At 42.8% G+C, this 26,564-nt stretch overlaps 1 protein-coding gene across 2 annotated transcripts; it reads right to left on the bottom strand.

Moving 5' to 3' along the window:
- Positions 1-1,325: 1,325 nt before the first annotated feature.
- DNAI4 (dynein axonemal intermediate chain 4) lies at positions 1,326-19,698 on the bottom strand. Of its 2 annotated transcripts, XM_075615881.1 has the most exons (18): positions 19,563-19,698; positions 17,746-17,917; positions 16,624-16,817; positions 15,114-15,223; positions 13,896-14,052; positions 13,617-13,756; positions 13,184-13,342; positions 12,168-12,362; positions 11,872-12,008; positions 11,124-11,210; positions 10,725-10,876; positions 10,129-10,286; positions 9,232-9,356; positions 7,366-7,464; positions 6,161-6,387; positions 5,156-5,309; positions 4,410-4,573; positions 1,327-1,491 (listed from the first exon to the last, which is right to left on the bottom strand). In XM_075615881.1, exons 1-17 carry the CDS (start codon positions 19,619-19,621, stop codon positions 4,457-4,459), a joined length of 2,442 nt encoding a protein of 813 aa, XP_075471996.1. In that variant the 5' UTR covers positions 19,622-19,698; the 3' UTR covers positions 1,327-1,491; positions 4,410-4,456. The 2 variants fall into 2 exon arrangements, with proteins under 2 accessions (XP_075471997.1, XP_075471996.1); XM_075615882.1 differs by lacking the exon at positions 4,410-4,573 and having other exon boundaries at positions 1,326-1,491.
- Between the last annotated feature and the right edge of the window lie 6,866 nt (positions 19,699-26,564).

Raw genomic sequence — 26,564 nt, 5'->3', positions numbered from 1 at the left:
TTTAGATTTATGTTTTTTCTTCTCCATATGATATAGGATATGATGTGACCTCACTGCACCACCTATGATGTTCCCCCTTCCCCTAAACAATTTTAAGGCTGCGCTTATAGTGCCGGCGACGTCGCAGCAAAACAAATGTATTGCCACCGTCGCGTGCACTTATAGAAGAAGCGGCGCAACTGCTTGGTCGCGATTGCTGGAAGTCAAGTCAATTTTTCCAGTGACCGCAGCGTGACGTCACCCGCACTATAAGCGCAGCCTAACAATGCGAAGGTTTGGCTGCTCTTATTTTCTGGAGGAAACCAATTAAGGCTAAGGCTACAGTGCGCGCTTGACGGGTGCCTTCCGGCGCTCGTTCCCAGCAGCAGCACGACCTGATGGACTCCAGACAGCACGCGATGGGGAGGCGTGGTGGGGGCACAACTATGATGTCACGCGGCTAGTTTACCCTCATTGGTTGAACCGTCGCCGTGACATGGCCAACACTCCGTCGCCACTAGAAAAGACTAAATCCTTGTGTGCGCCGGACACGTCTTCACAGCCGCGGCCACTGGGGACCTAGCCTAACACCCAGGGGCGCCGACGGGTGGGAAGCGGTGTCAAGTGTCCTGGGCGCAGCAGCTCTGGGTGGCCTGGCTAGCCAATGCTGGAAGTTCGGCCCACTCAAAGGTCGGGCCCAACGTCCGAGGTTCGTAGCCCTCTCTTACCAAGCACCCTCCCCGATGCACCCAGCCAGCACCGGAAGTTGGGCGTGTACTAAAGTCGAGCCATGCATCCGGCAGTATGGCCCCAGCTCCCCGAGGCCACAGAGCCCATCAAGTAAAATGATTTGGGGATCGGGAGAGAGGAGAGGGGTGGGTGAGAGAAGTGATGGATGAGAGATGCGGAGAGGAAGAGTGAGAGGGTGTAGTTTAAGAGAAAGGGAACACACAGGGTCACGGCAGGGGGCCAAGGTGGAGACCAGTCCTGGGCCCCGGGAAAGCTGTCGGTGACCCCAATGATCCAAGTGTCCTTTGCATGGCAGCGTTTGCCTTTTACTGAATGGAATAAGAGTATTGTGTAGTCTAAGTGTAATGTTTTGTAACAGTCCCAGTTTAAATTGTTTAACCTCCTAATGAAATGAAAAATGTATGGTTTAATCATTTTCTACTTCTTTGGTAATGGTATTTGATTACCATGTCTTTTATGAGTGCAATGGTCACTCAGGATGTTTGAGAACCACATAATGACTGCAAACGTAATAGTAACCTGCAATCAATGTCACCTCATAGAAACTAAAACAGACATAACATATTGTAAATATATATATATATTTTATTATGCTGTACCAAAAGCAATACATTTTCCAAGGAAATGTGTGCTACAGCTATTGCACATCACCTGTATGACATCACAAAGTATGATTTTTGTGTTTGTTTATTAGATGTTCCTGCTAATAAATTATAGTTGACTGGCTAACGTTGCTCCAATTATGTCACATAAAACATCCACCTGTAAAAGAGAAAAACATCACATCATTATAGTACAATAAAAGGAATCTAACGGTGAAGGCATGAAGCGGGAATATGGAACATGTTGTTTAAGATTCAGCTACAGAAATGACAATTAATGAGAATCTTACAGAGTAATAGCTTGTATAGTTTGTCATAAACATACAAACTCCCAGTAAACTACCACTTAAAAAACACTGAGTTGCTGTTTAAGCCCATTTTACAATGTACAGACGTGAATGAATGACTTTGTGAAATGACATGAGTATACAACAAAATGTGCCGAGAGCACTAAAATGACAGCGTTTAAGGACCATCAAATACAGCTGGAACAGAGTGTATTTCAAATGTACTGTACGGGTCACGTAACACAGCAGCACTGGCCCGTACAATGGCGACAAAGTCGAGGTTTAACAGATAGGAAACTTTAAATGCATCAATTTATCTTTTTCATTCGAAACACACAAACAAAAAAGCGTGCGTACCAAGGCAATTTGGAAGCAAACATAACACAAAAAGGCATATTCGTTTGGGGGCTTGTTCGCATTATTGTATCAGGGTACTTACTCCAGTTTTTGATGTGTGGTTATGAGAAGTGTTAATAGGCAGGTTTATCCCCTGGATATTATAGTGGGATGTATTCAATGCTTGCTCCCTTTCCCTCCCATTTAATTGTTTTAAAAATCTGCTTGTACGTAAGTGTTTCAACCTAAAGAAGGGATTCCCCTGAAACGTTCTGCATTATGTCTGCATCGTTAAAAAGACTTTACATGTCTGTGTGACTTTTGTCACAAAGTTTGAATGCCAAAGGATTGTAAGATCAAACTCAAGCCTGTTAATTATGAAGGGAGGCACCCAAACATAAGATATTGCTTTACCAGATTATTGCTTTTACATTTATTGTCTCTGTGTATACATTTTACAAATTGTTGTTGTGTGGTCAGCGTGGATAATAGAATTATGTATGCAATATTATTGCATGATCTTTATTTATAAAATGTTTTGCCAGGAAGTTATACTTTGTAATGTAACCCATAGTATAATAGTATAATGCTAAGTGTTGACATGTATCTCACAGCTATGCAGCCATGCATGGAGTCGTGTCCACAGATGTGGTATCAGAGAACTGGTGATAATTGTCACTCCCTGTACAATTTAATTGGCTTGTCTACCAATTGTATACTGTATATCGTTTGGGGTACGTTTATAATTGACTATACAGAAGCCTTGAGCATAATAATGTATTGCCTCTTTTTCTTGTTCTGTAGGGAGTATCAAGTCATACTATCAGCTTACCTGTTTGCATCAGGATGCTCAATGAGAAAAACAATCTATACACAGAGAATACCGTACACGTGATACAATGCTTTGCGGGGAAATGAGTGTTTTTAATATTTATACTAGACAAAGGCGTAACTTAGCAGTAATGAGACGGATGCTGCTGATGTGAGTTTGAATCCCAGTGCCAACGCTTTGTGTACTTGTCAAAATGGCTTTATTTACTGTCCAAGTCAGAAGAGTAGAACTATAGTCATTATTTTGTTCAGTACCTTAAAGTCACCATAGCTCCATACATACTGAGCCTCTCGGGAAGTAGCAATGTAGCCATAAACATGCTAGGGGTAGTTAGTAGTGGGATGTTACATTTAGATTTTAGATGTATGTTATATGATTATATACAAAACAATGTTCCAGCACTCACTGCCTCTTATAGAAAAATAGTCAACCAGGAAATAAGCCAAAAATGAAAATAATTTTATATATATACACAAGATAACCGTAACTTGGAGAGATGTCTCACAAAGGGTGGTAGGATTCTAGGGTATATGTGGTCTAGGGAAAGAACACAGGGTAAGGGAGTGAAAGAGACAACAAGACAAGGTGTGGAAAAAACAAACACAATGGGGGAGGGTAAATCAGGGGGGCAACGTTACGAGGTGAATACCCTTTCTTCAGGCCTGTTCCCTCTGGTTCATAAGGACCGTAAGGTACTTCCCTTATCCCTCTTTCCCCAACCAATAATCTGTCAGCAAATCCCACAGTCACGAATAATCTGCTGTCCAGCAAAATAGAGCAATAGCTCAACGTAGCCAAAGTCCAAGCAAGCAAGAGTTCCAATCAGTATTCAGCAAAATATCAGAAAATCAAACCCTGTGATCCTTGTCAGCAACTCTCCCTCTCACACTCCTTCTGTGTGGGGCTGGCTACTGATTGGAACTCTTCCTGAAAACCTGACCTGTTGGTGGCCCTTGACGGCTGGAGTTACCCACCCTGGTCTACTACCTCGTTTAAGTACGCCCTATTTGCTTACTGATGTTTCTGCTAATAAGAGTGCCTTATCGAGCAAAAACTCAACTTCAGCACAGGTGGCTCAATCAATCCCTGCTTCAACTGAGCCTCTGGTGGAGCCACCTGTGCAGAGGCTGGGATTTCCTGCAAACCTGACCTGTTGGTGCGGCTTGAGGACCGGAGTTGAGAACCCCTGCACTAGGGCACTCCTGATTTTTTAACTGCACTGTAGCTGACATCGTGCGCCTGCATGTTAACCCCATAGGTTCCGCATATATTTTGCACATCCCATGCTATTGGCTATATTATTGTTTTGTTTCCCCCTTTCTCTTTCCAGTGGATGAAATACAGAAGAGACGGTGTAACATTGGTAGTGTAGGGCCTGCCGAGGCGGGTTTGCCATGAACTGGTCGCAGGCTTGAAATGTTTTGCCCGGAGGATTGAATTAAATGACCCATACTTATGAATAAAAAAATTAAGGAAAAACATAGTAATGTACTTAATAAATTGTCATGTTGGATGTGCTTTGGGGCTTCTTTGTTTATCCCTTCTGGCAACAATATGGCAGAAGACACAGATCCAAAGTGGACATCTGCAGTTCTTCGTTGAATAGTTTATTTGTCACTTAACTGAAAACCAAATAATACATTTTCCTTCAGATTGTGCAGATATTATTTTTAATTTCCATATTGAATCCTTTTTGGAAAAATGGAAGATGCCAAAATAATGAAACAAACACCAACAGATGGCTGGCTTCTGTCAGAACACATTGTAGTATGATAATTCCTTTGCTGCTGCGAATGACAAAGAAAACCACATCATATGTAATAATATTAATTGTTTGTTCTTGTATAGCGCTGCTAGTTTTACGTAGCGCTTTACAGAGACAGTCCCTGCCCCGTAAAGCTTACAATCTATGTGTTTGGTGCCTGAGGCACAGGGAGATAAAGTTACTTGCCCAAGGTCACAAGGAGCTGACACTGGGAATTGAACCAGGTTCCACATGCTTCAAACTCAGCGCCAGTCAGTGTCTTTACTCACTGAGCCGCTCCTTCGCCAGTAACTTCTCCAGTCTATTAGTAGACTTTGAGAACTTATTTGTGGCTCCTAGAGTAAGAAGACAATTGGTTGTCCTCGGATAACACTGCTGCTACAAGCCCCAGAGCCATGGGGACCCCAGTTCCTGAACGGTTTATATAAAGAATCATATGATAGAAAGGACATTCTGATGTTTTTGTATTTTCCTCACCTGTCACACCTTTGTTTGCCCTTTTCTTTCTCTTGGACATTCTGGTGACCTGTTGTCATTATCCCAGTAACTGGGTAATATATTACTATAATACTATAATAAAAAACACATTTCCTGTGAATCTTACCTCTGAAACGTTTGCACTTGATATGTTTCTCAGCTCATACACACTAACTTGTCCGTCACTGTCCCCAATTAGAACGCAATCCGTGTTTTTAGCAAATAATAATGTTGTGAGCGTAACTCCTGGGTTTGCCGTGCTCACAATGACTGGGTCTAAGCTAAAAAGAAAGAAAAAAACACACAAATAATTAGAATTGTGAATATAGCCAAGTACTGGAGATACCAACGTCAAACAATTGCCTTAGTTTCCAGACAAATATATCCACTGGAGACTTCAGTCTCCTAATTAGATGAGATAAAGACACTTCTTGCAGATGTTTGGATTTAATGATGTGGGAGACTGCAGGGGTTCTTTCCTAGATAATATATTTAATGATATCAACAGCTCTATTCTATGCCAGTGGGATTTAACGATTTGCATGATATGCTACCTGCACACTGCTTGTCTACAGTCTACACCCAAATGGGTCTATATTTCTGTTCTACAGATACTGTAGCTATAATATACAGAACGGAAATAAAATACTTGTGTAAGCCTCTTCAGTTTGTTTGTGGGAATTTAACTATTGCACAACATTTTAAATCTGTACATTCACTTATTTCATCATTAAGATATGTGAAATAATAAATCTCCCACGGCTTTTTAAAACCCCGGCTTTAACGCTGGCACTTTGGGGGATTTCAAGATACAATGCCTAGAATCTACAGGGCCAAGACTGACTTTATAGACAAGTCTTCCCACTTTCTGGTTAAATGACCCAAAAGGCATTTCCTGCACCCCTCCTACTAGTTGTTGGGAGTTTTGGTGGACTGGACGCAAGATCTCCAAAATCGGCAAAAGTGCTGATGTTTGAGTTCTGCTATTTTAATTGGCATACAAGAAGAGTCACCAACTTGGTTTCATCGCTAGAAGTACCCTAAAAGGCTTCACCATTACCAAGTAAAATATTACTAAATAAAATAGTTTCAAATAATTGTATTATCTCATTTAAGAAACTGGAGAACTTACATGTTGACACCTAGATCCCAAATTTCCACTCTGTGCTCATTAACTGCTCCGAACACCAATGCTGACGTAGGAGACCACATGATGTCATATACAGCAGTGGTCGTGGAATAAAAGGTTAAGATAGGTTTTAATATGTCTTGGCGCCATAAGTGAATACACCAATCTGCAGAGCAACTTAGAAATACATCGGGGCAGAAACTGGACCAAGCTACCTTATAAATGGGTCCCTAAAATGGGAAAAAACAGATATCTGTTATCCTAAGACAAAGAACATTAACAACCTGAGGTCTAACTAACATGTTTTCCCTTGTAGACATTACAGGGGGGGTTTAACATGTAACAATGAGCAAACTAAACACACTTGTGTTCACATCTCTCAGTGTATGTATAAAGGCAATCACAGATGCACACACCTGCACTCAAAATTTGATCATAATCAAATGTAGTCATCGACAGCATGTTCTTAACACAATTCATTTGATGCCACAGAAGCCCGTAATCACATTGCTAGCACTAGATCATGCAACCATCACAGCCCAATCGCTACACAGCTCTCCGGGTCAAAAAAATTTCAAATAAATGATTTAAACATAAATCCGCATCTTGGGCCGCAGACAACTTATACATTGTAGTCTTTTAATAGAACAAAGGGTCAGTTACAGATGATGACAACATGTACTTCTTACAACTTACCTTTGGAGTGGAGAGTTGTAGTCTAACTTCATATTTTTGTACTTATCATTCTAACTCTGTGGCGTTTTCTTAACAGATCAATACAAGAGTTTGTGTATAAGCTTTCAAGAGCTCACAAATATATCAAATGTCAGATAGGGATGGAGGGATGGAGGGATGGATAGGGATGGACAAACAAATAGGGATGGAGGGATACTTAAAAATAGAAATAATAAGGAACTGGTAACTGAAACATGCAACTTACTAAACATCGCATGCACTGACGTTGGCCCCTTGCAGACACACTTACCAGAACACCTTCCTACTGTCTCTGTATGGTCTTCCTACTTACCACTTAGATTGTAAGCTCTTCGGGGACACCTTTTCCTAATGTTACTTTTATGTCTCAAGCGCTTATTCCCATTATGTGTTATATTATTATGTCACGTGTTTTACAGCTGTTAAGGGCTATGTACATGGATCACGCTATATATATATATATAAAGATATATACACACATACATACATCTTACCATGTGTGCCCGATACGTATCTAGGAACTGTTCATTGTATGAGCAAGAGCACTTGTGTATGAGACCTTCTTCAGTACCAGCCAGATATATATTGGAGTCCTTTAGAAGAATAAGAAAACAGCTTCTAATCAATACAAGCCCATTGCTTGTGTTCAATTAAGAGAATATTTATAGCATGCAATGAAAGAAGTACCGTATTTACCCGTTAGGGGGTGGCCCCGAAAGACTTTAATTCAATCAAAAACATCAAAATACAATTTCAGTGACACACCACAAAGAAGTTTCACTTACAATGCGCGTGCTTGCCACACACCCCTTTTTTATTTTTCTGTGAACACGCCTGTAATTAATTGTTTCATAAAAATTATGGCTTTGAAACGTACTGAAGCAATTGACTTTGTGGGGCTTTGATGATGAATCTTCGCTTTATTGTGACATCACTGGAGAAAAATGTATTGCAAGTGCTACAGTTCATGAACCTTCATGAAATACCTAATTTGACCCCCCTTGTCCTTACTATGATGAAAGGTGGCACCTGTTAAGTTTAGTTTTGTTTTATTGACACATATTCTGACTTAACATTCATTTTCTTTCAATATGTTCTTTTTCTGAATATATTAAATGCTTTGTGTTTGCGTTTCCCAATACATGCTATCCAAAGTTAACACAGAAAATTGCGTCTTTGTGTCTCTGTGTATGTGTGTCTGTCTGGCTGTGCGCGCCTCAGCAAACGTATGTCTGGCTCTGCGCATGCTGGAGTGGCACTTGTGAACGTTTGCGTTGCTCTGTGCATGCGCTAGAAACCCAGGCGACTTCAGCACATGCGCAGCTTGTTGAAGTGGTGGCAGCGGCTTCTGCACATACGAATTATGCACGAGCGACGCCAGGCGCTTCTGCGCATCCGTTGGATCCGTCAGCGGTGCCTATCACTACTGCGCATGCACGGTATACGCGAACGGCGCCAGGCAGTTCTGTGCATGTGCGGAATGCATGAGCGAAGCCAGCCGCTTCTGCGCATGCGCGGCATACGTCAGCAGCGCCCATCACTAATGCGCATGCGTGGCATATGCGAACATCGCCACAGTCAGCTCTGCGCATGCGCAGCATACGCAAGTGGCACCAGTCAGTTCTGCACATGCGTGGCGGCGGCCGCTTCTGCGCATGTGCACTGCAACGGCTGCTTCTGCCAGCGGAGCGACGGCCTCATCTGCCAGCAGTGACGTCACTTCCATAACCTACTTCCGTCTCAAGAAAAAGTGATTTGGTCCCATCAAACAAGTTTTACTTCAAAAACATCGCCTTAGAATCGGGCCATTACAATACGGTACATATGTTCGCATATGTAAAGGTGTTAGTGTACTTGCAGTACTTTGCCGTTTTCAGTTGCATCATGGGCCACAGTGAGGTGTGTCATGATAATATCGAAAATAACAACGAAATCACAACCTGTGTGTCACCTCTCTCTGGAATGCACCAGTAATTATTCACAAATGTTTAGTTTTCTTTGAGGCTGAAAGGCTAATCTCTGGTTAGCATGTATGACCTTCTAAACAACACATACTGTATGGCCCATTTAATGGGCCATCCGTGATAGGCCCCTCCCCAATTAAGTCCTCTTTGAAGCCCCACACAGACAAGTCTTGACCCGTCATAAACCCAATATATTATATTTTTAAACTCAAATTGTTGCCACATTAACCCCTGAAGCATCATATTGACCAAAATTAAGATATTATCATGACAAGCTATAGCTACGTTATCTTCATTTTGAAACTACTAATATATGATTCTTCCCATCTCTTTTTATTATTTATATATAAATTGTGTTCGTTATTATTTAACAAAAAACGGACTTGTCCAGATTACCTTGGGCATAAAATCGAAACACATTCCTGGAGCCTGTCGTGAAATGAACGCTTCCATTTTCTTTTCTTTTTCACCAGTTGATTTTTTTGATTTTTCACTGCCTGTGCGTTTTAATTTCATCAAATCTATAATGTCAAATAACGCAAAGTTAACAGCCAGAAGTCATGCAAACAACAGCACCAAATGCAATGCATTTCTCAAGTTATACTGGCATTTCATTACTGTACTTGTGCTTTTTCTACATTGCCTAACCCTGCAGATCTGTGACCCGTACAAGTTTTGAAAATCCTCCCCAGAAAAAGTCACTGCCTTATTGATTTTAGCAGAGGATAGAGCTTCAAGTCTTCCAAGCCTATACACCAGGGGTTCTCAACTCCAGTCCTCAAGACCCCCTAACAGGTCAGGTTTTCAGGATATTCCTGCTTCAGCAGAGGTGGCTCAATCAGAGGCTCCGTCTTTGAGCCACTGATTGAGCCACCTGTGCTGAAGCAGGCTCTTCGACTGAGCCCCCAATTGAGCCACCTGTACTGAAGCAAGCTCCTCGACTGAGCCAACGGTGCTGAAACAGGGATATCCTTAAAACCTGACCTGTTAGGGGGTCTTGAGGACTGGAGTTGAGCCCCCTGCTATATACAGTTGATAGTCAATTGTTGCTTTCAAGTATAGATAGATGTATACACTCCTATTTGTATTGTATGTCTTTATTTATATAGCGCCAAAAGTGTACTCAGCGCTTCACAAAGAATAGAGTACAGGGAATTGTAAAAAATACAATAAGTGCAGCAAAATCAGACAATAGGAAAGGAAATCCCTGCCCCGAATAGCTTACAAAAAGCTGCAGTAAAGTACAGTGTATACTAACCTACAAATAAACTATATTGGACAAAAGAGACTTACCGTTACAGTCTAGTCCTTTTCTAATATGCCATTTTGTTATTCTGCCGTCCGCACAGATCGACACTAAAATCTCTCCTTTATCTTCTCCCAAAGTGCCTTTCTCTTGCTCTATCCACTTCAACTGCCATACTGGGCTTGTGTGCTTATTTGGGTTGTCACTATACAAAAGAAATGGTAACGTATGAACGGCTAGCAAGGAAGCACTGTCCTGTATTACACTGGCATGGAACCATTTGCTTTTAAATCTATATCTGTGGGAACACAGCACTGAGCTTATTCTGTGAAGTGTCCCGTGTCCCTAGGCCACCAAAATGGAAACAGCTGTATTAAAAGTGGCACTCACATCTTTAAAGGTCTTAACCCACTTTAGTAAATTCAAATAGTAAAAAAACAAAGCTTACAAATGAACGTAGACGCATTCAAATATTATTTTGCCTTAAAAAAAACCCACAGGTTTTGCTCTGTTGCTTTTAGAACCTCTCCCGTTGAACTGCAAACACTTCCATTTTGCTAATAAAACCCTGTTATGGATTACCTAGTTTTCTATTAAATGTCTTGGAATATAATCTCATCGCAATATATGATTAAATACCTACCTACTATCCAGTATTGTAGCATCATCAATATGTTGTACATTGTATATTGCAACTGTACCATTATACATTCCGACTGCCAGAAGATTTGGGTTTAGTGCTGAGAAATCTAAGGCCGTAACACCACTTTCGCAATGAAAAACGCGCTCTGGCCACTGGAAAACAACACAAATAAATCAATTAAAAAAAACCCCATAAAATATACGTGTTGGCTGTCTGAATCAACATAGGAGTACTGTAATATGAAAATATATATTTATATCTGCTGTCCAATCAAAGGACTCTGCCCTCACAGCTTCTACATGAGACATATTCAATTCATGAAACTATATTGTAGCAAAAGACAGCAGGGATATAAGGTAAGAGAGAAAACAGTAGACTGCCTTTTTTGTTGCGTATTACCATAGTGTTCTTCAGTGACCAACAACAAGCCAGTCCTCCCTTCTGTTCTTTAAAACCAAACTGTCCATAACCAACAGCCAAGAGATCCTAAGAAGTAAAGTAATGATACATTAGATTGTAAGCTCTTCAGGGCAGGGACTCCTTTTCCTAAATGTCACTTTTATGTCTGAAAGCACTTCTTCCCAGTATTTTATGTTATTTGTATTAATATGTTATTTATATGATTATCCAGTGTATTACTGATGTGAAGCGCGATGTACATTAATGGCGCTATTGCAATAAAGGTATACATACATACATACATACATACATACAATGGATCACAGAAACATTCTTCTAAAACAATAGAAACAAACATACAATGGGATTTTTATGAATGAATAATCAAAGATGGGATAACATATATTGGTTTCCTTTTTCATCTTTATAACGGTCTATATCAGGCCTGCACAACATACAGCCCGCGGTCCGCATGCTGCCCGCCCGGACTCACTGTGCGGCTCGGCGGCAGGGTCCTGCGGCATGGTGCGGCGATCTACGTCTTCTCCCCTTCAAATGCTCCTCTTTCCCCTGCCGGTCCTGAAAAAATGCCCGCGCCCCCATGGCAACGGGATGCTATGTGACGTCACGTGGCGCCATGTTGAGTGACATTGTGACATCACAGCGTCCTGCAGTTTGGCCCGTTTCACCTTACAAGTTGTGCAGGCCTGTTCTATATATTACACTTGAGCTTATGTTGGCTACTTACTGGGTTTTTTTTATTCCAAGATAAGCTGCTCACATTGTGACCTTTAGTCATTTCACATATAAAAGACCACAATCTGTCTAAACTGGGAGACTTTGTATCTGCGGCAATGACTTTGTCCTGATCACCGACATCCGGATCTGAAAGGAAGTCATGAGGAATTGTACTTAATATCTTTGACATGTAAGAACATATAGATACAAACATGTCTACTGTCCAGGAACTTATTCCTGAATAATTCTATTTACAGTGTTTTATTAAAAAAAAAGAAAAATAGACTGTCACGTGTTGTAACATACCTATAATGACAGGTAATTGTCTGTAAGCGGCGAGTTTTAACTGAAAGATATTCTCCACCAAAATCCTCTCCATGAAAAATAGATCTTGCTGAAACTTCTCTGTTTTTAATATTTCATCCACATCTTGCTCAGTGACGTCTGCTATTCGAGCAAGACGCATACTTTCCATGTCTGTGAAGGAACTTGCACAGCTATCTGTAAAGAAAATGTATAGAACGTAATATCTCCTCTGATCCACCTCAATTGTATGTGTAAATAAATTCACATCGTATGAATTTGAGATCATGTTTGATGCACAATTTTTCCTATTGTTTCTAAAAAAAAAAAATGGCTAAGCAAAAGGGACTAAGTTTCGGATCATAGTCCGACACTTCCACACTTTTTATAGGAGACCCATAATGCCACATTAACTCCTTCAGGGTTAAATGGGCCAGCAACACTTATTTATAAAAATGTTTTACCAGGAAGTAATACATTGAGAGTTACTTCTAGTTTTCAAGTATGTCCTGGGCATAGAGTTATGATGACAAATACATAGTTACATTAAGTAAGCAGGGTTATACATTATATACAAGACACTGCATGCACAGTAAGAGATAATATATGTTATAGGCGTATGTAACAGTTACAGACCAGATTGAAATGTGAGACAGCTTTGGTTTTGAAAGAACTTAAACTGGTGGTGGATGTGAGAGTCTCCGGTAGGTTGTTCCAGGTGTGAGGTGCACGGTAAGAGAAAGAGGAACGGCTGGATACTTTGCTGAACCTTGGGACTATGAACAATCTTTTGGAGTCAGATCTCAGATGATAAGTGCTGTATGTGGTAGGGGTGAGGAACTTATTCAGATAGGCGGGTAGTGGCCATTCTGGCAGTGCAGGGGTTAACACACATTTTGTACAAATAATAATAATAATCTACACAAAGCCCCAACAATATTTAGCTAGGACTAGCATCTATGATGAATGTGAATATTTCAACCCAAATAAAAATAAGACAACAGAGATATGAAACGTACCTCCTCTTCCCATAGAGGTCAAAGACATTGTTCCTCTGCTTATACTCAACTTACTACTGGTAACACTTGTTGGTCTACTTGTTTTTTCCAATTCTGTGGCTACTGGGTCTTCTACCGCATTAAAGGAATCATACAAGTCCCATGCAGTGGCCATTACACCTACAAAATACAACACAAACACCACACATATCATACCAAAATACAGCACTTCATCTTATTTGCCATTTGCAGCAATAACTGAGAAATGGGTAGATCCCGGCATTATTCTTATTCTTTTGGGGGATTTTGTGCGTCACTGCAAAACTGTCAGTTGTAGTATAATTATGTAGCAACAGATTAAATGTGAGCTACAAACGGTGGGTAAAAGGAAAATGTTACATAGCTACCAAGAAGCAATGTGTTTCACTGACTTTCATATACTACAACAAATTACCTTTATCTTCCAAGATGATTTTTTCACATTGAACCTCTTTACTCTTTGGTGCACCATTAAAAGTCTGCGTCATTCTTTCAATGTACCTATCAATACTACCCCGGTCTTTGCAGACTTCGGTATAGGTTTGGTTCCGCAACCTTTAAAATAAAAAATAGTTTTCATTATGGTGTATAAAGATGTGGTAAAAAAATAAATATAAAAAAAATACTGGTAAATAGAAGAGACATTCCCCAAATAAATCCCAAACAATCTGCTTTCCGTGTAAAACTGTCGTACGTTACTAATTCAGCTTCTGCAGAGTCGGTTGAGACCAGCTTAGCCGGCATGTCCAGGAACCAAAGAGTTTCTGTGCTTGTAAGGCATACATCAACTACTTTATCTAAATCTTCTTCCGTCATCTGTTCCCGCAGCTCCTCTCGCTTTAATTGTACGTCTGTAACATAACAAGCGCAATTCACTTTAGTATTTCAGCTGCTTCAAAACACGCGACAAATCTCACACGTAGCACCTTGCTTCCTGAAACCTTACTATTATTGTATTGTAAGTAGTATTTCTATAACCAAAAGGTCATATATCAAAATGATTAATAATATAAAGCCAAGGGTCTTCCAGCCATACTGAACATTATATGTGCAACAAAACAGGTTTTTGGATAATAAAGAGATAACCAACTTTGCAAAATGTTCACGGTAAGAGAGACCTTTTCGGTTTACAGAGTTCTGCATTCTTTTGCACAGTACTTTGATCAGTTAAATGAATGTCAAATCTTGTGGTTTATTTTATCAATAAATCAGAATATTCTACTTAAATGCAGGTCTTGTGGGCACTGAAAACAGCAGTGTGTGGCACCTGTGAAGATAGTTGTTTATACTGTACATAGGGTGCAGGATTTTGTGCATGGAATTGTTTGCTGATTCTGCATATAGTCTGCAGGACAACAGATAAAAGGTTTGTTGGCAGCTGTGAGACCTACACTGAGCAGCAGAACAATTGTTACTCATTTGGAGACCAAAAAGGGTGAGTAACTGTGTTGGTCCTTTCTTCCATGTAGTAACAAAGGAGGAAGTATGTGGTTTGATACCTAGTTGAAATGTTACAAGCTTTCGAACCTGTAAGGGTTCTTCATCGGGTTACCCTGAGAGGTTTGAAAAGCTTGTCTTCGACTGAGCCATCTGTGCTGAAGCAGGGATATCCGGAAAACCTGACCTGTTGGTAGCTCGAGGACTGGAGTTGGCCACCCCTCTTGTAACTTATCAACTATTTGTTGGTCCAATAAAAGGCATCATACACCCTACTCATTTGTAATGATAAGAAGATTTAGGCTGCACTATGAGATCAAAAATATTCTGCAGTGATGTTGTACCTGACATTTTTTCCAGGTCAGCTTTTGCAACCTTGGGGAACTTACTGCTCACTAAGCCGCAGTGTCTCGTTGTGGGCTAGTGACCATTCAAAGGAAGGGACCGAAGGCAACGAACAACATGTTTTATTTACCAGATAAACTGAGAGCTATGTCGCGTCTGGCACTTGGCTCCTCTATTTCTTCTGTCATTGACTCGGCGTCTCGGCTTGATTTTGAAATACTGCTCCCTCCAAAGGTCGATCTTTAAAAAAATAATGATAGAGAAACACAGGTTTTTTTTCTGACATTTTAAGCTTCCCCAAAAGATATTGGTTGTAGAAGGCTAAAGATAAAATAATGTAAAAAACAAAAAAAACACACAAAGCCAAAAATGTGTTATGAAAAAACATTATGGGCAGGAGAAAATACAGAATGATGGGGGCATGGTTTTGAAGGGAAGAGAAGATGACATTAAGAGTGCAGGGGGAAGGGTTTATAGCACAAGGGAATGTGTACATAGCTAGGAATACAGAGGGCTCAGCAATGCAGACAGAACCCATGCGGTATTGGAGACGCCCAACATCATTGTGCAGTTACAGTATATATTATCTGCTGTGACTTCAACTCTTGGTTCATAAATGTGAGATAACATCAAATAATAAACCATAAAGTAAAAGTACACTGGCACATAAATTATTTCTCTTTACCAAAGTGTATAACATTGTTTAAAGTTTGAAGGGTTGGAAGTTGGAACAATGGCTGTTTTTCCTAACTTGGGATAGAATCACTATATCAAAACTCAAAAGCCCATCGATAATGGCACCTTCGAGAACCCAGAACTTGTACAACGTTGTACTACAAGCCATTTCTGCTTAATAATAAAATACTTCCTGACCCTCCAGTCTAAACATCAAATGAATTAAGCTGTTCACATACAGTAATTTACTGCAATTGAAATGTATTATTGATGTCTTTATGATCTATGGTTGTAAAGCAAGAAAGACAGATCATGTTATATGTAAACACAATTCTTTAAATAAAGATAGGAGTGTATTCATTAAACTACGATAGTGCCAATCAGGCTTTTATTATTATTGCATGGAAATTCAAAATGACTTCAATAGGAGTTTTGGTGTGGTAGTGTCCTGATCAGCACTATCGTAGTTTAATGAATAACTCCTAGTATTAGATAGAGCAGGGGTGCGCAAAAGTTTTGACGCTGTGCCCCTCTGCCACAGCTTCTCCTGTGCTCGCCCCCCCTTTGCCTTCCTAGAGCGTCAAATGACGTAGCGGGGTCACGTAACGTCACCCAGCGGCGTCATTTGATGCCGCGTTGCTATGGCGACCCAGTATCAAATGACGCCGCGGGTCATGTCACGTCACCCCGCCGCGTCATTTGACGCCGCGCTGCCACAGCAACACATCTTCTGAGCCAAGGTAGGATACAGTACAAAGGCCTCGTGCTGTTCTCGGCATTTAATTTAAATGCCTTGGGGAAGAGTGCGGGGCCTCTGTATGTGCCGCGCCACCCCAAAAAAATCTTACGCACCCCTGATAGAGGACCACAGAATACTGGACTGTGTTCTGTATATCTAATAATGTAAATGACGACTGCAGGAAATGCGCAGGTTTGTTGCATAAATGTTGTGTTCTACCTTTTACCTTGTAAATGGGCCCGCAAAACTAGCATTAAAGCCAGTCTGCTGCAGAGAAATGGAGGATAGGATTTCGGAGGCCGATATTGAGGATATTGAATCCTGTACAGCGAACAATTTGCTTTGTTTGGGTTGTATCGCTCCAATCTCGGGTTGGAAGAGAGGGCGGGGAGTTACATCCTTTCTTTTCTCATCAAAAACCTGCAGGAAATAAGCGCACAATATGTATGCTTTATTTCTATACCATTAATGCGATGTATTTACAGCAGTATTAAATGCTTAATTACACAAAGTATGCAGTGGGAGAGGGACTAATACAGTTTTAATGTCACTGGCTTTGAAACAAGTTAAACCTGTTCGAATCCTTGTATAAAGTCCTTGTGATTTGGGGCAGGCCACTTTATCCCCCTGTACCTCAGGGACCAAAATATTTGATTTTAAGGTCCAGATTCACGAAATCTTGTGAGGTCCGGGCACATAACACGACAATACCTAAAACTGGAACGGGCGTTATTTCAGGATAATGCTGCATTATCTTCACATTATGTGACATTATTTAAGTCTTGGGGTCACTCCCATCCAGATCCTGATATAGGGCTTTTTCTGGGGCTGGAGCAAGACCCCTATTTCAGTGTCTGGATGGGAGTAACGCCAACTTTAGGTATGAATTAAATAACATGGGGTTATTTTCCCGTGTTAACCCGATCAGTAAATATGGTATTCCTACGAGTACGGCTCATTTGCATATCATTTTCCCTAATTGCCGTTATTTAAATGCAATACTTTTTACAGAAGTTAAATGGGGTAAATGTTACGGTATTTAATTTAGTAAGTGTTACCATTAACTTAGGTTAATGTCATGTTAAATAGCCTAACGGAGCATAGGGTTACTGGGCCTAAGTTGTGTAGGGCAAGAATTCTTTCTGCATGAAACATTCTACGTACAGTGCTGACATTATCAGAGCTGTTTATTATTAATTATTTTACTGCTGTTGCTGAAAGACTGTCAAAAAGAATTTTTTAGCAACATTTTGTTAACTTAGAAATACAAATTAATATTTTGTTTATTCTTCAGGACACAGATAAATACAATATTTTGGATTCCCTCAGCTACTATTTTAATACTGACCTGCACCGATAGCTTTCTGCCTAGTAACAAGGCTTTATCCAAAACTTTGCTGTCACCATGCATACTTATGCTTCTCCTAGATGTTCCCAGCATGCTGCGATTTGCAAGACTTTGGTTTCCAGAACCAGAGATGACGGAAGCTTTCATCAAACGCGACCCCAGCCTAGAAGGTCTGTAGTATAACATATAAACGAGAGCGTCGATTAGTAAACATACTGTATGGCAAGTAAAAGTTGTAAAAAAAAATTTTTTTAATCAGCTGTTCTTTTTAACTCTTTTTGTGCTTATGAATAACGACGTTGGTAAAGTCGAAAAACTAAAATGAGTTTCAATACGCAATCTAAGCTTTCTTTTAACTTGTGGAGCCCTTTCACTGGCTCCGCCATATTTCTTCCCATTGTACTCACGTCTGCTTTCCTTCACTGAATACTCCCCATCAATGGGAAAGTCTGCCTTCCATGGAGCATCTCACATCCTGTTATATGCAGTTTGGACAGTTTGGGGGGGGGGCTTTGCTCTAACTCATGGGTGCTGAACTCCAGACCTCAAGCGCACCCAACATTTTTTCAGGATTTCCCTGCTACAGCACAGGTGGCTCCATCAGTCCCTGCTTCAGCACAACTGGCTCTATCAGAGGCTCAGTCTTCCACTGAGCCACCTGTGCTGAAGCTGTGATATCCTCAAAACTGGACCTGTTGTCGGGTCTTGTGGACTGAAGTTGAGCACCCCAGCTCTATCACAGGGGAGCACAAACTGGGGGGTGGAATATTTTTCGGGGGGGTTGGGGCGCGGGCGTTTGCAGAAGCCCAACGCTTTTCCCCAACTCATTTAAATTAAACGCCAGGGGATCGCGTGAGGCCTCTGCAACACTAAACTTATCGTGATTCAGATGGCTGTGACGCGTCGCCATGGGTCATGTGACATGACACACGGCAAATGACGTCGCGGGTCACGTGATGTAAGGTCACATGACCCGCAGCGTCATTTGACACAGCTGCAGGGTAGGGGGGTGGGGGCACAGCAGCAAAAGGTTGCGCTCCCCTGCTCTAGCACATATTAAATCCTCGATTGGAGTGGTTCAATTCCTGGTGTCAACTCCTTGTGACCTTGGGCAAGTCACTTTATCTCCCTGTGCCTCAGGCACCAAAAACATAGAGTGTAAGCTCACCTGGGCAGGCTAACATTCCTATGTGCTGCGTACCGCGCGCTATACTGTAATTGTGACGCGCTCTGTGTCCCATTGGGAGAAAAGCGCCGTATGGGTTATTATTAAAGCAAAGAGGAGGTGGGCTGTCAACATGAACTACTTCTATAAGCATCACAAATGCACACACCGCATGCAGCATATCTTACTACTGTTGAGAGATAATGTTACAGCTATAAGGCTGCGCTTATAGTGCCGGCGACAACGACGCGACAACGCGTCAAAACAAATGCATTGCCGCCGTTGCGTACGCTTATAATAAGCGTGACGGCTTGTTCACGATCGCTGCAAGTCATCTCTATTTGATTTTTCCAGCGACCACAGCCTGACGTCGCGTCGCCGCCACTATAAGCGCGGCCTTAAACAAACACAGCAAAAACACACCAAAGAATGAACACCACACTAATACCCGCCTCTTATTAATGTGTATCATCAGCATTACTATTTAATCTATGTAATTACTATTTAATGCAGTATACTGAGAAATAAATACCCAAATAGCATGCACTTTGCATAGTAACCCCTTCTGTGCCGGGGGGAGCAGTGCTGGGGGGGGGGGGGGGGGGCATGCAATCCTCACTCCTAATAACACTCCTCTCCATAACACACTTACATGGCGAGCCCCGGGTTCGCTTTCTTCCCTCTCCCCCCCGGGGTGTTCGGAACAGACATTGTTTGGAGGAAGCAAGAAGACGCAGACTCTCTCCCCCTCTGTCCCAGGCGTTATCCGTAACCATGGAGACCTGCCACCTTCCTGCGCATGCGCCTGAGAAGCAGCTATCCTCGCATGCGCGGGAGAGGGCGTGGCTGGAACGCTCGCACAGATACATTGTATCCGCGTTGCATTGTTGGGGGAATGATCTCCTGTGACTACACTGTATGTTATGTTATAAGGGAAGGCAGGGGTCAGTGTAAGCACGTGCCACCGTGCACTGGGTGTGCGTTTTATACACGTGCATATTATTGCATAAAGACATTAAGCATGCCAGTGTAAATGAGTATTATTTAGCCAGTGTAACACATTGTCATGCCTGTGTACTATTGTGCAAAGATGTATATACAGCGCTATCTTCTGCTGAGGGCTTCTAGGAACATCATTGGATGAATTTAACTCCAGTTCTTGGCTAAGTAAAATCTATCATTAACTTCCTCATCGCATTGGTAGTGTACACAGGCTGTACATAAATTATTACAGGTATAATAGTCATTCAATAAGAGTCAATGTAATATTAGCACATGAGGCACAGAGATGAGGAGAAGGGTCAGGAACTAACTTTATTTTTATTTTATTTATAAAATGTTTTACCAGGAAGTAATACATTGAGAGCTACCTCTCGTTTTCATGTATATTCTGGGCATAGAGTTAAGACAAATAATACATGGTTACAAATACAGTTACATAAATGAACAGGGTATACATTATATACAAGACATCGCATGGACAGTTAGAGATAATAATATATTATAGGCGTATGTAACAGTTACAGACCAGATTAAAATGTGAGACAGATTTAGTTTTGAAAGAACTTAAACTGGTGGTGGATGTGAGAGTCTCTGGTAGGTTGTTCCAGAATTGGGGTGCACGGTAAGAGAAGGAGGAGCAGCCGGATACTTTGTTGAGCCTTGGGACAATGAACAGTCTTTTGGAGTCTGATCTCAGATGATAAGTGCTGCATGTGGTAGGGGTGAGGAGCTTGTTCAGATATATGGGTAGCTTGCCCAGAAACTAATTGAAGGCAAAACAGGAAAGATGAACTTTAGATCTGAACCACTATTGGCTTAAATAGTAAGTATCTTGGGAAGTGGGGGGTCCGTGGAGTTGGAAATAGTGGGGATCAGATCTGGAGGTCCCCAGGGTTTGAGCGCTATTAAAAATTAAATGGGGGTGTGTACGTGGAATTGCTATGTAGAACGAACCAGAGAGTTCTTTTTACATAATATGATGAAGTGCAGAAGAGTTGTCAAACTAGTTTTAGAAACTACTGTATACATTAAAATAAGTTCCCAGCACTCAGTAATGACTAGTACTGTAGATAACGGAATAAGCCAAAATGTAAAGTAGAACAGCAAAAAGTCATCGACCCTGAGGGGTGTATGTAATAATGAAAACAATGATACAAAACGCGTGGAGCGGATTTACAGGAACAAATCCTCCCTAAGTCTGCTGGTCAGAAAGCGTATCGCACAGCAGATGCTAATGCCAATTATTGACTATGGGAACATTAGTATACGGCTCGGCACCCCAAACCCACCTTAGCAAACTTGACACCCTCTACAATTCTATATGCCGTTTTGTTCTCCAATGCAACTACAACACACATCACTGGGAAATACTCAAAGAACTAGATTGGCCATTACTTGAGTCTAGGCGCAAAGTTCATTTTTCATTCTTGCCTCAAAAACTTTCTGGGCAAGCTACCCGTCTACCTGAACAAGCTCCTCACCCCTACCACACGCAGCACTTATTGTATTGTATGTCTTTATTTATATAGTGCCAAAAGTGTACAACAAGAACACAGTACGGGGAATTATAATAATACAATAAGCGCAATAATATCAGACAGGAAAGGAAATCCCTGCCCTGAAGAGCTTACAATCTAAGTGGTAAGATGGGAGACTTACAGAGACAGCAGGTGAGGGAATAACTGCTGTAGATGGCAGTGCTTGGCCACAATGGTTGGTACGAGTGACTGTGGGTGTGTATGTCTGGGTTCAGGCTAAGGGGAGATCCCCAGCAGGGCCACCAACAGGGGGGGTCTGCCAGGACTGGTGTCCTGGGCCCGCTGGCAGGTGGGGACCCGGCCGGCGCTGCAGATTTCCCCCGACCTCTGGCCAGGCTCTCAGCGGCCTGTAAGCCTCTTCCTCTCTATATCCCAAGCCGCCGAGCTTCCACTGCCGCTGCGCAACGGGGCCTGGGGGAGTTTCTATATGTATTGGGGAGCTCGAGGGAATTTGTATATGTATTGAGGGCTTGGGGTATTTTTTATATGTATTGGGGAGGTTTTTTTTAAATTTATATGTATTGTTTTTTTTTTTTTTAACGGACTGTTCTCTTTTTTAGATATATCGGGGTCTTTTGTAGCTATATTGGGGTATTGGGGTCTTTTTTAAATACAATGGGCCTTCTTTAAATGCATTGGTTTTTTTTATATATATATTTGGGTGGGGTTTATATGTATTTTTTTATATATGTGTGTGTGTATGTGTATAAATATGAAAATGTAGCCCCCAGGCCCATATTTAACCCATCCCCCGGCCCATATTTAACCCATCCCCCGGCCCATATTTAACCCCCCCCCAGGCCCATATTTAACCCCCCCGGCCCATATTTAACCCCCCCCGGCCCATGTTTAACCCCCCCCCCGGCCCATCTTTAACCCCCCCCCCCGGCCCATATTTATCCCCCCCGGCCCATATTTAACCCCCCCGGCCCATATTTAACCCCCCCCGGCCTATGTTTAACCCCCCCCCGGCCCATGTTTAACCCCCCCCCCCGGCCCATGTTTAACCCCCCCCCCCCCCCGGCCCATATTTAACCCCCCCCGGCCCATATTTAACCCCCCCCGGCCCATATTTAACCCCCCCCACGGCCCATATTTAACCCCCCCCCGGCCCATATTTAACCCCCCCCCCGGCCCATATTTAACCCCCCCGGCCCATATTTAACCCCCCCCGGCCCATATTTAATATATTTAACCCCCCCGGCCCATATGTAACCCCCCCCCGGCCCATATTTAACCCCCCCCCCGGCCCATATTTAACCCCCCCCGGCCCATATTTAACCCCCCCCCCGGCCCATATTTAACCCCCCCCCGGCCCATATTTAACCCCCCCCCGGCCCATATTTAACCCCCCCCCCCGGCCCATATTTAACCCCCCCCGGCCCATATTTAACCCCCCCCGGCCCATATTTAACCCCCCCCGGCCCATATTTAACCCCCCCCGGCCCATATTTAACCCCCCCCGGCCCATATTTAACCCCCCCCCGGCCCATATTTAACCCCCCCCGGCCCATATTTAACCCCGGCCCATATTTAACCCCGGCCCATATTTAACCCCCCCCCGGCCCATATTTAACCCCCCCCGGCCCATATTTAACCCCCCCCGGCCCATATTTAACCCCCCCGGCCCATATTTAACCCCCCCCCCGGCCCATATTTAACCCCCCCCGGCCCATATTTAACCCCCCCCGGCCCATATTTAACCCCCCCGGCCCATATTTAACCCCCCCGGCCCATATTTAACCCCCCCGGCCCATATTTAACCCCCCCGGCCCATATTTAACCCACCCCCCCCCCCGGCCCATATTTAACCCACCCCCCCCCCCCGGCCCATATTTAACCCCCCCCCCGGCCCATATTTAACCCACCCCCCCCCCCGGCCCATATTTAACCCACCCCCCCCGGCCCATATTTAACCCACCCCCCCCGGCCCATATTTAACCCACCCCCCCCGGCCCATATTTAACCCACCCCCCCCCGGCCCATATTTAACCCACCCCCCCCCGGCCCATATTTAACCCACCCCCCCCGGCCCATATTTAACCCACCCCCCCCGGCCCATATTTAACCCACCCCCCCCGGCCCATATTTAACCCACCCCCCCGGCCCATATTTAACCCACCCCCCCCGGCCCATATTTAACCCACCCCCCCCGGCCCATATTTAACCCACCCCCCGGCCCATATTTAACCCACTCCCCGGCCCATATTTAACCCACTCCCCGGCCCATATTTAACCCACCCCCCGGCCCATATTTAACCCACCCCCCGGCCCATATTTAACCCCCCCCCGGCCCATATTTAACCCCCCCCGGCCCATATTTAACCCCCCCGGCCCATATTTAATCCCCCCCGGCCCCATATTTAACCCCCCCGGCCCATATTTAACCCCCCCCGGCCCATATTTAACCCCCCCCCCGGCCCATATTTAACCCCCCCCGGCCCATATTTAACCCCCCCCCCCAGGCCCATATTTAACCCCCCCCAGGCCCATATTTAACCCCCCCAGGCCCATATTTAACCCCCCCCAGGCCCATATTTAACCCCCCCCCAGGCCCATATTTAACCCCCCCAGGCCCATATTTACCCCACCTTTGGTGAAAACCAAACACAGCATATCAGCACAAACACCTCATACCAACTGTCAAGCACGGTGGTGGAGGGGTGATTAGTTGGGCTTGTTTTGCAGCCACAGGACCTGGGAACCTTTCAGTCATTGAGTCGACCATGAGCTCCTCTGTATACCAAAGTATTCTAGAGTCAAATGTGAGGCCATCTGTCCGACAGCTAAAGCTTGGCCGAAATTAGGTCATGCAACAGGGCAATGATCCCAAGCACACCAGCAAATCTTCAACAGAATGGCTGAAAAAGAAAAGAATCAAGGTGTTGCAATGGCCCAGTCAAAGTCCAGACCTCAACACGATTGAAATGCTGTGGTTTGACCTTAAGAGAGCAATGCATAAACACATGCCCACAAACCTCAATGAACTCAAGCAACGTTGTAAAGAAGAGTGGGCCAAAATTCGTCCACAACAATGTGAGAGACTGATAAAGTCATACAGAAAACGATTACTTCAAGTTATTGCTGCTAAAGGTGGTTCTATAAGCTGTTGAATCATAAGGTATACTTCGTTTTTCACACATGGCTTCTCCATTTTGGCTTTATGTTTGTTAAATAAATCATGACACTGTGTAATATGTCATGTGTTCTTGTTCATCTGAGGTTGTATTTGTAGAGGGAGAAAGGGGGTGGCCCGGTATTAAAGGGGTTGCACCCCATATGGCCATCCCCTGACCTCACCAGAGAGACAAGGGGTTAACTGGACTGCGGTCCAGGGATGAGGTTTGCACCTTGTTGTACCTTGAAAATGTATGTTCCCCTGTTCCCATGTTTCATTATAAGCACGTATTTTAATGTTTTATCTCCAGTTCTGGAGGTCGCAGAGAGTTCATATTTGGCCAATATGTGGAGTCACTGTAGACATTAAAAACTGGCAAAGGTCGACCCACTGAGCCCACCAGAATGGAACTTATTAATATGTGTAGATATTAAAGGGTATATGTATTTTATTTTGGATCTGTTCTGAAAATGCAGACGCCATTTGCTAGGCTAATAAGTCATGAAGGGCAGACGGCTGAGTAGCCTAAGCACGGTGATCAAAAAGTAACTGCCTTGATTGTTACCCAATGTCTAGGGATTAAGTATTAGTCAATCAACAAACTCTGCCAGTCTAAATTGTTACCTGAGGGCATGAGTTAGTCTGTTAGTCTGTGTCTCCACATTAGAGAGTGGATACATATAATTGTTCACCAATAGGCTGTGTTCAATGTTACGAATAGGGTTGCACAGGTATATAAACTGTGTCAACCCTACAGTTTTGAGTTGTGCTGGATTGCTGGAGTTGTGCTTCTGATTCCATCTTGAATGTCACTGGACTGCTGGAGAATTGCTATTGGATACTTCTCCATTCCCCAACCCTAAGTAAGTGTTATCTTCTTGCCTGTTAATTGTACTATATTGCTGTGTTCACCTTATTTAAGGAATAAATTATATTATATTATATGTAAGCCTCGTTCAGTTCAACCCAGATATTTGGTGTTCATTATATCTTGTCATAAGCTACCGTGACAGTATTTACCTAATTTTAAGACCTGCTAAGGAACAGATGATTGTTATGTCCTGATATGTAAAACCATAGAATTCAAAGAGGGTGTACTTTCTTTTTCACACAACTGAACATCCCTATGTGACTATTATATTACAGGAGATATACACATCCCTATGTGACTATCATATTACAGGAGATATAATAGTCACGTAGGGATATATCCCCTGTAATATAATAGTTACATAGGGATGTATATCACCTGTAATATACACATCCCTATGTTACTATTATATTACAGGAGATATATACAGTACATCCCTGTGACTATCATATTACAGGGCCTATACCCAGGGCCACGACAGATTTCCTAGGGCCCACTCATTTACCACGATTGTCACTCTCCCCCCATATCACTCCACCCCCTTCCATATTACATTCCCCCCCCCCCCCCCCCCTTCCTCCAAGTCAAGGGTTTTTGGCATCTTTTTCCATACTATGCTGGACGGTTTTATTGCTGCTTGCGTGGTTACTGCTCCTTTATCAATTTTGCTGTTTTCTGGCCTTTTTAATTGATTTGCTCATTTTTATGTTTGATTTAAATGTTCATTTTGCTCCACTAACCATATATGTTTCTTTGCCTTACAATTAATCAGTGTGTACAGTTCTATGCGTAACACAAAGTCTTTGGTGCACCGCTAAGTCTGTGCTGTTTTAACCATGCTAAAAGATTTTGCCGTATTTTGTGTCTTTGGAAAGTAATTACAAATTGCATTTCATAGAGCCCTGTGAATGGGGAAGTGTTTGTCAGCCAAGTATTTTCTTTCCCCTTCGCTAACCTTGTCCTGACAGGGACAGTAAAGGAAAGGAAGAAAGGCTTTGCCTGTGTAAATTCTTGTTGAACAAGTAGCAATGTAACTATTGTATAAATCAGGGGTGTGTAAAGCTTTCCCCCTGCCTGCTCCCCCCCCCCACCTCCTTACCTTGTCTTTGGCGTCAAATGACGCAT

The sequence above is a fragment of the Ascaphus truei genome, chromosome 10 (genome assembly GCF_040206685.1).
Source record: "Ascaphus truei isolate aAscTru1 chromosome 10, aAscTru1.hap1, whole genome shotgun sequence".
Taxonomy (NCBI): domain Eukaryota; kingdom Metazoa; phylum Chordata; class Amphibia; order Anura; family Ascaphidae; genus Ascaphus; species Ascaphus truei.
Note: the sequence above shows the minus strand (reverse complement) of the source record. Positions and strands in the feature narration are given on the sequence as shown.